The sequence below is a fragment of the Propithecus coquereli genome, unplaced genomic scaffold (genome assembly GCF_000956105.1).
Source record: "Propithecus coquereli isolate 6110/MARCELLA unplaced genomic scaffold, Pcoq_1.0 Scaffold130, whole genome shotgun sequence".
NCBI lineage: Eukaryota > Metazoa > Chordata > Mammalia > Primates > Indriidae > Propithecus > Propithecus coquereli.
In genome coordinates, this window is record NW_012137192.1 from 1,433,022 (window position 1) to 1,449,894 (window position 16,873).

The 16,873-nt window shown below is 36.2% G+C and overlaps 1 protein-coding gene and 1 pseudogene across 1 annotated transcript; both read left to right on the forward strand.

Annotated features, from left to right (window-relative positions):
* The first annotated feature begins 5,219 nt into the window (after window positions 1-5,219).
* On the forward strand, window positions 5,220-6,164 carry LOC105805587 (olfactory receptor 13D1). The gene has a single exon (XM_012638520.1). It carries the CDS (start codon window positions 5,220-5,222, stop codon window positions 6,162-6,164), a length of 945 nt encoding a protein of 314 aa, XP_012493974.1.
* A 6,183-nt stretch (window positions 6,165-12,347) lies between these two features.
* Window positions 12,348-13,291, forward strand: LOC105805610 (annotated as a pseudogene).
* Window positions 13,292-16,873: the final 3,582 nt, after the last annotated feature.

The window sequence follows — 16,873 nt, forward strand, 5'->3', positions numbered from 1 at the left end:
CTTGTAAGTGATGATACTAGCCAATTAGTCCATTCCCAAACAACCGAGGGTCCAGGGAATTTAACCATGTCAATGCAGTCTTTTTTACATTATTAACTGAACAAAAATGGGTGCCCTTTACAGATTTCTTTAAGATTAGGAAACAAAAAGAAGTCAGAAGGAGCCAAATCAGAACTGTAAGGTGAATGTGTAATGATTTTCCTTTGAAATGCTTCACAAAATTGGCCTTGTTTAATGAGAGGAATAAGCAGGAGCATTGTCATGGTGGAGAAGGACTCTCTGGAGAAGGTTTCCTGGGCCATTTTCTGCAAAAGCTTTGGCTAAATTTTTCAAAACACTCTCATAATAAGCAGATGTTATTGTTCGTTGGTCCTCCAGAAAGTCAACAAGCAAAATGCCTTGAGCATCGCAAAAAACTAACATGACCTTTGCTCTTGACTGATCTGCTTTTGCTTTACATGGACCAATTCCACCTCTTGGGAGCCACTACTTCTGTTGTGTTTTGTCCTCAGGATCATACTGGTAAAGCCATGGTCCATCTCCTGTTACAATTATTCAAAGAAATGCTTCAGGATCTTGATCCCACTTATTTAAAATTTCCATTGAAAGCTCTGCTCTTATCTGCAGCTGATCTGGACACAATGGTTTTGGAACCCATTAAGTGGAAAGTTTGCTCAACTTTAATTTTTCAGTCAGAATTGTGTAAACTGGACCCGTTGAGATGTCTATGATGTCGGCTATTGTTTCTGCTGTCACTCATTGGTCCTCTTCAATTAGGGCACAAACAAGATTAATTTTTTCTTAGCAAATTGATGTGGATGGCCTGCCACTGCAGGCTTTATCTTCAATATCATTTTATCTCTTCTTGAAATGACATATATATTTGTAAACTGCTGATTTCCTTGAGAAATAAACTCTTCACAAGCATCAATGATTTCACCAATCTTCCACCCAACCTTCACCATAACTTTGATATTTGTTCTGGCTTCAATTTTAGCAGAATCCATGTTATTCTGATAGGGGCTCTTTTCGAATTGCCTTATCCTTCTTCATGCTTCACATTAGATCCTGTTCAGATATTATAACAAGTTAGTACAAGTTTATTTTGGTGCAAAAAAAATTTTGAAGTCCATGCATAGTTTTTTCATAATACATATTTTCCATGAACTTTGAAGACCCCTCATATATTGCTAATTATAAAAAGTAGGAATAAATCAAGAAATACACTGTGCTATCAAGCATGTAAATCTAGCTTATGCATAAAAACATAGAATATTAATTATAAATGACTTTCATTTTCTCTTTTGGATCTTTCTGAATTTCTTGAATTTTCTGTACTAAATATGTATTTTGTATAATCATAATTATAATAATTTGAAGAAGAAAGAAAATTATTGTTTAATAAGTTAGGTATAATCAGGTCTTTGAGACTTGATGCTTAATGTATTTCAAAGTTACTACCTTCTACATTACCTAAGGATTCAACTTTAAATCACTTCTGGGATTACAGAGTCTCTTAAAAGAAAATAAAGGAGGATTTAAATTGGCTACCAGAGCAACTGGCAGATCCTCTGGAAATATCAGGGCTCAGAGGAAGGAAAGTACTTATGCAACATACTGATTTACTATTGGATACAAACTTATGGCATGACTTTCTGTTGAGACTGAATGCTTTATTGCTTATCTCTTCCATGATACCATTATACTAACAGTTGCTTGTGACTTCGGGATACTTGACTGGGGGTTCTAGAATATGACTATAGCTTAAAGAAAAAAAGCTAATAAGTCAACAGATTGAGAAGGAGCAGCTACAGGGATTTCAGTGTGCGAACACAAGAAGTTAGTGAAACACTGATGAAAAAGAAGAGAGAATACTTTCTTATTTTGAAAACTGAAGTCCTAATAAGTCATGCTATCTTGCTGTAAGTGGAGAAGATGAGGATCCTATACAGATGCTTGAAAAGGGAGCATTAGGGCAAACTTGAAAAGAGGTATTTCCAGAAACAAAATGTTAAATGGGAACAGGGAATTATGGATAATTTATTTTGTTTTAAAGTGCTGAATAAGACCATGAAACATATAAAAAATTACTAGGGGAAGAAATACCTTGGAGGTATATTTTGTGTGTGTGTGTGTGTGTGTGTGTGTGTGTGTGTATTCACTCCTTATCAGGGGAAATGAAACAATATCAGCATAGGGAGTCAGCTTAAACTAACATATTTTGTGCACTAAGTCTGTGCCAAAAACTTTCAGGTATGTTATGTTTTTACAAAATGTTCCATAACATTTTAATATTGAAAGTTATTATACAGCACATGAATTATTTGTTTCTTGAAAGTATAAAATAACTATCATAAGCATTCTGCATCCAGTGCCCATTTTGAAAGTCAAGATCTCACATTAGGATCCCTATTACCTATCACAGTATACGTGACATAGTTGTATTGAATAAATGAAAATATCTGTGAGAGAGGTAAGCACAGAGTCTTGTGACAGCACATAGAAAGGGCATCCTCCTCACAATAGTAGGTGAAAAAGCTTTCCTAGGAAATGTAATAGCTAACTAAGTTAGGAGCAGCCCCTTCCAGCTTAAGAAACACCATGTACAAATGCATAAAGACGAAAGAGTGCAGTGTTAAGGGGAGACTGAAAGAAAGTCAGCATGGTTATTGCAAAGCATGTGGGGTTAGTGGTGGCTCCAGGATTAGAGCGACCCCAGAGGTGACAATGTGATTGGAGGGCGAATTAGAGGACTTTACTTGAAGCTACGTAGCAAGCACATTTTATTTTTCCATATATTGTATTTTTCTATTAGGATGTCTTTTGTGGGGAGGCTGAGGGAGATCATGGGAAAATATAGCCTCCCTAACAACTCCTCCCTTAACACCACAATGGGAAGAGAGTGTAAATGGGAGAAAGGTAACTGAAGAGGTTAAGATAGGCCTATATAATGGGTTGAGTGTTTTTGGTGAAGTTACTGTTTTCATTTCTCTTGTTTTGATCTAAATTCTGAAATATATCCTTCTTTACCTGGGATCTTTTCTGAACAGAAAGAAAGGTAGCCATTCTTCCTTCATCTTTTTCTCCTCAGCATTTCCACCTCCCAGGATACAAGTGCTAACTTCAATGCTCTTTCTATAAAGAGTTTGAATGTGTTTCTTCTCCACCTCTTCTCTCCTTCCTCCTGCTTGTACTTTAGGAGAGCTGTGCTCGATCGAATTAAAATGACTACCTTAGCTGACTCCTTTGTGGAAACAAGTCCACATGCCGATGTAAATAGAGGCAGGAAAAGAGGGTACAGGACAAAGGTAATATTTTCCAATATATTAACAATTGGTGTCATCATCTCTATTTTTAACCCCTGCCCCCCAAAATCACTGTCTAGGTAGTACTCTCTGAGGAGAAGATAAAGGATATGGAAAGAAAGGGAGAGAAAAGAACTTGCCTCTTCCTCTCCCTAACAGGGTGCTAAGAGGGCTGCTATCTATGACTAGCCAAAGAGTAAGCACTCATCTTGTCTTCGAGGTTTCTGGATAGGAAAAGGCCAAAGCAAAAGTGTGCTTGTGGGGTCAGAATAAGATCAGTAAGAAATACTGTCATTCTACAATGAGAGCCCAGTAAATACAGTTACTACGGCAATAGTATAACAAGATATGAGGCACAGCCCTTTATATAAGACATCTTAACACAATGCTTAGCCATCTGCACACAATGCTTAGACGTATTAACACAATGAACATGGAACAAATGGAGCACACTGAGTTTTCAATGATGTGGTGCTAATGTTACAAGTTTCTCAACTGGAACAATCAATTGGGCTAGAAAAGGCAGTTAATGCAAGAAGTATCATTAAAGACTCTAAACTGTATTTAGATTTGCAAAATGAAGACAGGGCTAGGGATTCCAGATATGTGACTAATAAAGGCAAAGGTGATTGTAAGGACTTTCGTATCATTATTCTTGATCACGCTACTTTGCATAATTGTGAAATCATCTTCTACACATAGGAAACTGAACAGACAACATTCCAAAGGCTACAGGAAAAAATAAGCGATAGCCTTTAGAGTTCTATATCACATCGCATATGATCAGGATCACAAGTAAGTGATGTTTGCTATCTCAGTGTAACACCAGAAGATTCATTTTTATAATCTCCTTCTCTTGCTTAGAATCTGTGTAGTAATGTATGACAGATAGAGTACAATGGTTAAGAGGGCTGGGTTTTGTATTTATTATCTGTATGACCTTGAGAAAGTTACTCAAATTTTTTCTCTGTTTCTTACTTTGTAAAATGGGAATAGTACTACACTTGAGAAAGGAGAATCCCAGACCCTAGAAAAAAGCTATGTATGCTGGGGCCTAGACTCCTTAATCCATGGAAGCTTCTAGAACAATACTCCAATGATTCTCAGACACTTAACAGGTTTTTGAAAGAGAAGCAGTTAGATGACCCACTGGGACCAAAAGTGTTCAATCTGCCAATTGTGGTTTCAAATTTTAAACCCCTTACCCTTAGAAAGCAAAATCTTTTTTTGTCCTTTCAAGATAGGTAAACCTAAACATTATACTATATATATAAATATATATTTAATATTATATTACATAAAATAAATATAATTATATATTAAAAATATAAATATAATTATATATGATTATATATAACAACTATAAATATAATTATATATTAATATATATATGCCATGTTGGAAACATATACTATTCTAGGCACCTAACATTTTATATAATTTAAATCCAATTATACCATAACAAATAGTTATTGCTCCTTCCATGTTTACTATGAACTATGTGAGACTCAGACAAAGTTAAGCAACTTAACAAAGTTATATCCAGTTTAAGTGATATGGTGCTTGGTCTATATAATCTCTTAAATAGAGGACAGCTTCATTAAAAAAATAGCTTTAATTTCAAAATATTTATCTAGATTTGAAAGTTATCTGTTTTTAACATTTCCCAGAAGAATACCTGCAGTATTGGTAGCTTTGACTGTGCTGCTGTGTAGTCCTAAAATGGGGGATTTCTCAATGCCTTCCTTTTTATCATCAATAAAATTAGTACACCATCACAGCCCTTTTGATTACAAGCAGTAATATAAGAATCAAACATAATATTGGAAGTAAATTTGTGTTGGAAATCTACATCAAATATATAAATTTACCTGAATCATGTCCTTTTCTAAACCCTGCAGGTGACATGGACACATGGAGAAAGGAAATTACTCTGAAGTGACTGAATTCTTTCTAGTGGGACTTTCCCAATACCCAGAACTCCAACTTTTTCTGTTTGTGCTCTGTCTCATCATGTACCTGATAATCCTCCTGGGAAATAGCCTCCTCATTATCATTATCATCCTGGATTCTTGTCTCCACACCCCCATGTACTTCTTCCTTGGTAACCTCTCATTCTTAGATATCTGTTACACATCATCGTCCATTCCTCCAATGCTTGTTATGTTTATGTCTGAGAGAAAATCCATCTCCTTCATTGGCTGTGCTCTGCAAATGGTTGCTTCCCTTGGCTTGGGCTCCACTGAGTGTGTCCTCCTGGCTGTGATGGCCTATGACCGGTATGTGGCCATCTGTAACCCACTGAGGTATCCCATCATCATGAACGGGGTGTTATATGTGCAAATGGCTGCATGGTCTTGGATTATAGGGTGTCTGAACTCTCTAGTGCAAACAGTCCTGACAATGGTGTTGCCTTTCTGTGGAAATAACATCATCGATCATCTGACCTGTGAGATCCTGGCTCTTCTTAAACTCATATGTTCAGATATCTCCATGAATGTGTTCATCATGACAGTGGCAAGTATTGTTTTATTGGTGATTCCTCTATTGTTAATTTTTGTCTCCTATGTGTTCATCCTGTCTTCCATCCTGAGAATTAATTCTTCTGAGGGAAGAAAGAAAGCTTTTTCTACCTGTTCAGCCCATTTGACTGTGGTCATCTTATTCTATGGTTCAGCTCTTTTTATGTACATGAAGCCCAGGTCAAAGGACACAAAGGCATCAGATGAGATCATTGGGTTGTCTTATGGAGTGGTAACCCCAATGTTGAACCCCATCATCTACAGCCTGAGGAATAAGGAGGTAAAAGAAGCTGTGAAGAAAGTCCTCAGCAGACACTTGCATTTATTGAAACCATGAAAGATCACAAGCCTGAGATATCCTCAAATAGGGGAAAAGATCTTGTCTTTTGTATTTAGATATTGCAAAACCTACTGTCATGAGAGCTTACCTGTTTGTAAAACCAAATACGACACTCCCATTCTTTTCAACATAGGATATTTATGCTCATGTAAACCTTAAATAGCACCCTATCTGTTGGGTTTCCAGCTGTAAGGAAATATGCTAATTAGTCCATAAAAGGTTATGATGCTTTTCATCAAGATGAATCCCTCCACCCCCCACTCCTCACATTTCCTTCCTTTACTCTCACCTCTTTTCTCTCTTTGATTCTGATTTCCTGCCCTTTCTATATATTCTCTTGTCAGTCCCAAACATCTGGATATAGGGGTAAGCATGGAACAGGATTTGCCAATAAAAAAGAAAGGATGTCTATTCCTGTAGTCATAGTGATTGGCATAATGTAGCAAATGATCTGGGCCATGCTAATCAGACTCAATCCAAGGAATGCTGCCTTAGTGTCAGAAAGAGACTCCCTTTCTGAAAGGCTTCCCATATTGGTAGAATGTGGACTCAGAGCTTCTGATGATCATCTTTGCCAATATGTGGGGAAGGCATGAGAATGAAAGGAGAGCTGAAATAGTATGCCTGATGATGTTACTTCAACTCTTGAATCCAACTACAGCTAAAGACTGATTTACCATTGTACATTTCATTAATGAGTCAAATTAGCATTTTATGAAAAATCAATTTGAGTTGGATGTTACCACTTCCAACCAAATAAATCATAACAAATATATTTCCTTGCCTCACCTCCCCCTCCATACACTTGTATTTTTAAGGCAAATAAAATTATAAGGCATAAAATCTGAGTAGTTCCAAGTTCTCCAGGCTTTAGGAGTTCTCTTTCCCTTTAATAACTAAATTATAATAATCAAACCTCTGTTCTCCATTATTTCAGGCATCCCAGTCAACTCTGTAATTATTTCTGAGGAGCATGTACATATTCCTAATTTTTTATTCTCATATTTTGCATCAAATTGATGTTATGGACTTTTTGCCATTTTTCCCTGTGTTTCAATCAAAAGGTTCATACTTTGGATCATTGCATTTTGCTTTTTTACATAATGTTTTTTAGTATTTAATAGACATTGTAATCTGGGAGATTACGGCTATTATGACTGTGTTACATATTAATACACACAATATTACTAGTTAGTAATAAGCTTATTTAAGACAGAATTTCCTTAAAAGGTGTTACATATCCGATTTTTTTCATTCTAGGCACCAGAACCATAATTGTAATAGACCAGGCAGGGTCCACTTAATTCAGTTACACAGAAAAGTAATTCCTAGACTATACTGAACTCAAAATTTGACCAAAAAATTAAAATAATCTATTAATTTGTAGTATAAAATAAAAAACAAACTCCTTACCATGGTATAAAAGATCAACCTATGTCTACAGCCTCATTACCACCTTACCATGTTCATTAGACTTTAGTTTCACTGTCTTCTTTCTGTTTCTCAAATATGCTACTCCTCTACCTGGGACACTCCTTCCCTAGATCTTCCTTCTGTCATTTCAAACGGGTGTTTGCACAAATGTCTAATGTCTTCTCTTTAGAAAAGCCTTAACATGCTTTTCTTTTTTTTTCCACAGCACTTCACTCCCTTAAACTGCTTTATATTTTATCTTTTGGTGATCATATTGTCTATTTTGTCCACCAAAAGCTCTATGAAGGCAGGGACTTTTCTTTGTCCACAGCTATGTATTCCTGGTGCATAGATCAATGCTAGACAAACAGTAATTAATAAATAGGAATTGGATGTAGAATAAACATTCTGTAAGACATTATACATTTCACTCTGGAGTATATCCATATATAAATTTCTGCCTCTTTTTGACTACATAACTGGTAGAAACTCTAAGCCAGTAAGTAGTTAGAGGACTAGATTCTATACATTCCCAAGCTACTCTCTTTTCTTTCCAGGTTCTGCTGATTCTTTTATGTATTAACATGAGCTTTTTGTTCCATACTGTCTGTGCTGAAATGGGTCACTACTTATTATAGGAATGTGATTTATCTTGAGAAAGTGTAATTTTAACCATATGCATATAAACTGGAAAACCTAGAAGAAAGGAATAAATTCCTAGACACATATGACCTACCAACATAGAACAGGAAGAAATGCAAAACTGGAATAAACTAATAACAAGAACAAGTTAGACACAGTAGTAAAATCTCCCATCCAAGAAAAGCCCAGGACCAGATGGCTTCACTGCTGAATGCCACCAAGTATTCAAAGAAGAACTAATACCAATCCTACATAAAATATTCCAAAAAATAGAGGAGGAGGGAATACTGCCAAACTCATTCTAAGAGGCCTGTATCACCCTGATACCAAAACCAGACAAAGACACAACAAAAAAAGAAAACCATAGGCCAATATCTCTTCGCATAGATGCAAAAATCCTCAGCAAAATAGTAGCAAACAAAATTCAACAGCACACTAAAAATATTTTTCATCATGATCAAGTGGGATTCATCCCAGGGATGCAAGGATGGTTCAATATACACAAATCAGTTTGCGATACATCACATCAACAGAATGAAAGACAAAAACTAATTGATTATTTCAAGTTACACTGAAAAAGTATTCAATAAAACTCAACATACCTTCAAGATAAAAAACTCTCAAAAAACTGGGTATAGAAGGAACTTACCTAAACATAATAAAAGCCATATATGACAGACCCACAGCTAGTATCATACTGAATGGGGAAAAACATAAACCCTTTCCTCTAAGATCTCAAACTAGACAAGGATGTCCACTTCCACCACTATTCTTCAACACAGTACTGTAAATACTAGCTAGAGCAATCAGACAAGAGAATAAAGGGCATCCAATTGGGGAAGGCAGAAGTCAAATTAGTCTTGTAGACAATATGATGTTATAGCTAGAGAAACCAAAAGACTGCATTAAAAAAACTGTCAGAACTGATAAACAAATTCAGTAAAGTTGCAGGATACAAAATCGACATACAAAAATCAGTAGCATTTCTATATGCCAACAGTAAACAATCTAAAAAAGAAACCAAGAAAATGATCCTATTTACAATAGCTACCAATAAATACCTAGGAATACACTTAACCAAAGAAGTGAAAGATCTCTATAATGAAAACTTTAAAACATCAATGAAAGACATTGAAGAGGACACACCAAAAAATAGATATTCCACAATCATGGATTGGAAGAATAAATATAGTTAAAATATGCATACTACCCAAAGCAATCTACAGATTCAATGCAACCCCCATCAAAATATCAATGATATTCTTCACAGAAATAGAAAGAATAATCCTAAAATTTACATGGAACCACAAAAGGTCCACAATAGCCAAAGCCATCCTGAGCAAAAAGAACAAAGCTAGAGAATTGACTTTTACTCATAGGGAATAATAGTAAAGATAATCTCTGATTCCAGTCCTCCAATATTGTCATTACCTTCAAAAAGCCAAAGAAAAGTGGAAAGTTCCAAGAATCCAATAGGATACTATTTCACTTCCACTTGTTACATGTGCTTTCCCGCTGTTTTCCATTTTAAAATATTATGACTTTCATTAAAATTGCCAAATAAAATAACATGAGAAAATACAATATATTATTAATTTTAACAACAGGTTATAAAACAGAAAATGCAGTGTGCTCTCAAGTTTTTATTATATGTAGTAAATGCATAAAAGTATGTCAAAATGTCAATGTTACTTATAATTTCAGTTATATCCAAAATTATAAGTAACTTTTATTTCCTCCTTTTGGCTTTTCTTAATATCCCAGATTTTCTGCAATGAATATATATTATTTCTATAAGCAAGGAAAAATGAATTCAAAGAGTAAAGAAAAATTGCTGTTTAGTGAGTAAGGTACAATTAGGTCTTAGAGACATTATCCTTTGTATATCTAAAAGTTTCCATCTTCATCAAAACCTAATGATTCAACTCTAAATCACTTGTGGGATTACAGAGTCTCTTGGAGGAAAACAAAGAAGGATTTAAATTGGCTACCAGAGTCACTGGCTAGTCCTCTGGAAATGCTTAGGGCCCAGAGGTTTGAGAGTACCAGGGTGGCAGATTGATATACTACTGATTTAAACTTATGACATAGATCTACATTAGGGATGAAAGCTTTATTTTTGGTCTGCCCCCCTCTCCACTACTAGCAGTCATCTGGAACTATGGGATATTTGCCTATGAGTTCTACAGCATGACTATAGCTCAAAGAGAAAACAGCTAAGATTCAAACAAATCTAAGGAGGAACAGCCACAGTGACTTCGGTATGTAGGCAGAAAAAGATAGTGACACACTAGAGAATGGGAATACTGAACAGAGATATATGTGTTTGTGTCTAAAATTGCTTTCTTGTTTGGAAGACTGTAGTTTCAATAAGCCATGTTATCTATCATATGTGGAAAGTTTGAAGATTCTACACTGCTACAGAAATGAGGTAGATTAGAGAAGAGTTGGGAAGACTTATTTTCAGAAAGGAGAGGGAATGTGGGAACTAGAAATTCTGAATGCTTTATTTGTAAAGTCAAACAGTGAAAAAAAAAATCATAGAGAATAAGAATTATTAGGTGAAGGTATTTCCTTGGATACTTATGAACATCACTTTAAATTAGTTGTTTCTCCTTGCCATGGAAAATGAAATAAGAGCAGCCTAGGAATTTATATTAAACTAACACACATATTATGCAATCCCACCGTGCCAAGATCTTTCAGATATGTATGTTATGTTTGTTCTCACAACAAACCTACATAGTTGGTATTGTTATCCCATTTTACATTATGCTTATATTAAGTATCATGCTCAAGGTTTGTACAGCTAATAAGCCACAGAGCCATGACTGAACTTGAAGTCCTTTGACTTCAAGACAACTGCTCTTTCCATTAAAACATAGTACTTCTCCATAAAGATACCTTATCAGCAATAAGAATGAAGGGGTAAGAGAACTGGATCACCGTAGATATCTGACCGGACGGGCACCCAGTGAGTATCACTACCATGTGAACACCTCAGTGTTGATCAATTAATACCAGTTTGATGGCACGTACATCAATTATGGGCCCAAATGTCAATTCTCTTGCCCTAAAATTTAAGAAAAACAAAACAAAATCAATTTTTTTTCTGAGACAGTCAAGTAGACTTCAAAATTATAATGTATTATATTTATGAATATATAAATATATACTTAATATCATTACATTTGATACTGTATACCCCTATATATAATTTTAGATGACATATTGGAACCACCTACTATGCCTGCCATCTAATAAATGTTATCTAATTTAGTTCTCAAAATAAACTGCCAAAGAGTTACAGCTTTTGTCCATTTTTCTAGCTGACACTAGTATCTTAGCTAGTTGAGACTCCAAAAAGTTAAGTAGCTTAAAATAGTCATACTAAAGGTAAGTGGCATGGTACCGAATCTATGTGATGCTTTAAATTAAATCCAGCTTTATTAGAATGAAGTTTTATTTAGAAATGTTCATTAATAAAGACAGTCTTATGTATCTACAATTGAAAGTAGTTATCCCTAGATTTTATGTAGTTAGTGGCCTGACACTTCCCAGCACAACTCCCAGCCATTGCTGTTCTGTAATACTAAGAAGTATTGACCTTTCATTGCCTTTTCCATCATTAGTAAAATTGATACAATATCCCTGCTGTTGCTGATTTAAGGGGTTGTTCTAACAATAAAACAAAATCATAAGCCGGGTGCGGTGGCTCACACCTGTAATCCTAGCACTCTGGGAGGCTGAGGCGGGTGGATCGTTTGAGCTCAGGAGTTCGAGACCAGCCTGAGCAAGAGAGAGACCCCGTCTCTACTAAAAATAGAAAGAAATTAGCTGGACAACTAAAAATATATAGAAAAAATTAGCTGGGCATGGTGGCGCGTGCCTGTAGTCCCAGCTACTTGGGAGGCTGAGGCAGGAGGATTGCTTGAGCCCAGGAGTTTGAGGTTGCTGTGAGCTAGGCTGATGCCACAGCACTTTAGCCTAGATAAGAGAGTGAGACTCTGTCTCAAAAAAAAAAAAAAAAATCACAGAAGTAAAATTTACTTAATAAATTCACATCAAAAATTCAAATTTCATGGAGGCATGTCCTTTTCTAAACCCTACAGATGACATGGACACATGGAGACAGGAAATAACTCTGAAGTGACTAAATTCTTTCTGGTGGGGCTTTCCCAATACCCAGAGCTCTAGCTTCTTCTGTCTGTGCTTTTGTCTCATCATATACCTGATAATCCTTCCAGGAAATAGCCTCCTCATTATCATCATCATCCTAGATTCTCGTCTCCACACCCCCATGTACTTCTTCCTTGGAAACCTCTCATTCTCGAATGTGTTACACATCATCAACTGTTCCTCAAATGCTTGTTATGGTTACGTCTGAGAGAAAATCCATCTCCTTCACTGGCTGTGCCCTGCAAATGGTTATTTCTCTTGGCTTGGGCTATACTCAGTGTGTCCTCCTGGCTGTGATGGCCTATGACCAGTATGTGGCCATCTGCAACCCACTGAGGTATCCCATCATCATGAACAAGGTGTTATATGTGCAAATGGCTGCCTGGTCTTGGATCATAGGCTATCTGATCTCCTTAGTGCAAAGAGTCTTGACAATGATATTGCCTTTCTGTGGCAATAATGTCATTGATCACATTACCTGTGAGATCCTGGCTCTTCTTAAACTAATATGCTCACATATTTCCATGAATGTGCTTATCATGGCAGTGGCAAGTATTGTTACATTGGTGATTCCTCTGCTGTTAATTTTTGTCTCCTATGTGTTTATCCTGTCTTCTATCCTGAGAATTAATTCTGCTGAGGGGAGAAAGAAAGCCTTTTCTACCAGTTCAGCCCACTTGACTGTGGTCATCTTATTCTATGGTTCAGCTCTTTTTATGTACATGCAGCCTAAATCAAAGTACACAAAAGTATCCGATGAAATCATTGCACTGTCTTATGGAGTAGTAATGCCAATGTTGAACCCCATCATCTACAGCCTGAAGAATAAGGAGGTAAAAGAAGCTATGAAGAAAGTCCTGAGCAGACAGTGGCATGTATGGAAAATATGAAAGGCCTTGAAGCATGTCATACGCTCAACATGGGATCAGATCAGGTGTTTTGGATCACAGATAAAATCACAGAACCCAGTGTCAAGAGAGCGTGCCTGCTTGTAAAGCCAAATACAGGACGTCCAATTCTTTTCAACATAGAATTCTCATGTAAACCTTCTAAGCAGTGTCTTGTCTGCAGAGTTTCTAGCTCTGCTGATCGATCCCATATAAAGCATATGGTTTTTCATCATACTGAATCTCCTCTCTCCTCTCTTCTCTCTGGTATCTCCTCTCTTTTCTTTCTTCCTTGTTTTTCTCCTCTTCTTCTATCTTCCATTTCCTCCCCTTTCTTGTCCATTCCCCTCCTCCCTTCTTCATCTACTTCCTTTCTCTTCCTTCCTTCTCTCTTCTCATTTCCCTTTATCAGTCATTTGAATCTAACATTGTTGTCTATCATCCCCTCTTCTGGTAAAATAATACATCTTTTTCTTTTGACAATTCAACAGTCCATCCCTCTGAGGCCATGTGGTGCTGGATGGGGCTAACCCAACTTTCTGGAAATGGTGGTAAGCACTGATCAAAGGTCTAGCCACTAAAAAAAGCAAACCCCTCTAGCCACAGTGATTCATCCAGTGTAGCAAGTGAGCTAAGTCAAGGTAATCAAACTCAATCCCACTATGCTGTCCCAATATGAGAAAAGAGGCATCCTTTCTGCTAGGGTTGCTAAACTGACAGGATATAAGCCTGGAGCCAATATTTGCCAGTAAGTGGAGAAAGCCTAACCAAGAGGCAAAAAAGGAGTTTAGAGGAAAATGTAGAAGATGTCTGATGCTGCCATTTTAACTCTGATTCAGCTGTGTCTAAAGTAGTTTCACAATTATTCTTTTTAGTTATATGAGTCAATGAATTATCTTTTTATAAAAAACTTATTTTGAGTTGGATTTTCATCACAATAATATAGTCCTAACTAAAGTATTCCTTTGCTGTCCCATCACCACTCCTATTTTTGAGGCAAAAAATTATGAGGATATATTATCTGAGTGGTCCCAAGTTCTCCAGCCTTCAAGGGTTCTTCTTTCCTTTAATAACTAAATTATAATAATCCAATTTCTATTCTGCATGCCTGCAGGCATTTCAGTTACCTTCCCAATAATTTCTGAGGAGTGTTTACATTTTTCTAGATTTTGGTTTTCATTTTAGCTCCAGAATACTGTTCTAAACTTCTCCACCACTTCCCTCTGGTAATCTTGTGTGTTTCTGTGTTATCTAAACTCTCAACAGTACATTTTTCCTACAAAGAACAAACGTGAGTCTTCTAAATATCCACATTCAAAAGGCCACTACGTTTAACAGCTTTACTTAGGCTTGAAAACAAGACAAAGGAACTGTGATGTAGCAAGAAAAAGAAGAAAGAAAAGAAAGAAAGAAATCAACATTAAAATATCACTGTTTGGGGTATTTACTAGCCATGCCCCTTCATATGGGCCCTCTTAAGTCCATTTTCCTCTTGAGCCCCTATCCCGCTACCAGGGTGATGATGTCTGCTGTCAACGATCTTCTTCCATAAGAATCAGGGTTATGTCAATGGCCAACAAACATTTAAAAAATGCTCAACATCACTAATCATCAGGGAAATGCAAATTAAAACCACAATAGATACCGTCTTACCCCTATTAAAATGACATTATTAAAAAGTCAAAAAATGATAGATGCTGGTGTGGATGCAGAGAGAAAGGAATGCTTATACACTGTTGGTGGGACTGCAAACTAGTACAACCTCTAAGGAAAACAGTATGGAGATTCCTCAAAGAAATAAATGTAGACTTACCATTCAATCTAGCAATCCCACTGCTGGGTGTCTACCCAAAGGAAATGAAGTTATCTTATCACAAAGACACCTGCACTCTAATGTTTATAGCAGCACAGTTCACAATTGCAAGGATGTGGAATCAACCTAAGTAACCTTCACTTCATGAGTGGATGAAGAAAATATGGTGTGTGTGTGTGTGTGTGTGTGCGTGTGTGTATATACAGATATATATACACACACACACTGTGGAGTACTACTCAGCCATAAAAATGAATGAAATAATGTCATTTGTAGCCATGTGGAAGGAACTGGATACCATTATCCTAAGTGTAGTATCTCAGGAATGGAAAACCAAATACCATATGTTATCACTAATAAGTGGGAGCTAACAGATGGGTACATACAGGCACAGAGCGATACAAAGGACATGAGAAACCAAGGAGGGGGTGGATGGGAGGGTGTGTGTGGAATAAAAATTTACCTACTGGATACAGTGAACTCTATTCTGGTGATGGGCACACCAAAAGCCCTGAATTAAGCATTGTACAAGATATCCATGTAATAAAAACACTGTACCCCTTAAAAAAATAGAAAACTAATGTCTAAGATAAAACAGTTTATGAAAAGCAAAGTACTTCATCACTATGTGGAAATGTAAAGAATATGAATAAATGAAATAAAATAATATCTAGGCAGATTAAAAACAAAATAGAATTAAAATTCAGGATAATGATGACATATAAATATAGAAGTGATTGATAGAATAAATGTGTTTTAAATTCCTTTTATTCTACTAAAAATATATAAAGATGCTTATTTAATAAATTGTATATTGTTAAATTTAAAAAATATATTCCAGCCTTCAGAAAGAAAATAACAATAGGTATAACATGGTATAAGAGGCTGTATCAACTTATCTTGCTTGAAGTTAATGTGAAAAATGTGGAGAAAAAAATAACAAGGGGACATTTGAAAATTGGGCAGTGATGTTTAACCAAAATGATATGTGCATCTCTGAATGTAAATGCACAGCTGTGTTAATGCCTTGCCGGCCGCCAGCCGCCGGCCATCCTGAGGTTTTATCACATCATCATGCAGTGATGAGGTATTTCTTTGCTTTTTTAGTTTTTCTACTTGCAAACGCCAATAATGATTATTCATAATTTCAGACATAAAGATGCTCAAAAACAATAAACAAATAAATAACTACATCACATTAATGAAGCTTGAATCACTGGCACTGTACTCAGCCATTAGTACATTTTATAGGAGAGTTTTATACTGTTACTTAACAATAGTTACCTAGCAACTTGGAAATAATCTTTCCCTGATAATTTTGACTGTTTCTACTTAATAAAATAAGTGGTAGCACCATATACCCACATCCAGCCCATCAGTGAATTCTGTCAACTCTGTATTCAAAATTTACTCCATGTCCATTGCTACTGCCTTAGTCCAAGCCACCATCATCTCACTTAAGCTATTGCAGTGGCTTCCCAAATCACATCCCTGATCCCACTTTTGTTCTGCTACAATCCATTCTCTGCACAGCAGCCACAATCCTGTTTTTAGAAGAGCCCATACTGAAGTTATAAAACAGGTAAAAACTAATCGATGGTATTTAAAAAATCAGAACAGTGGCTGCCTGTGGGGAGGTGTAAAGCAGATATCAACTGGGACAGGGATGAGGGAACTTTTCTGAGATTGTGTTAATGTTCTATGTCTTGTAGGTATTTGAGTGACACAGGTATGTATTCAACAAAACTCTACAGTACATTAAGATTTGTGAA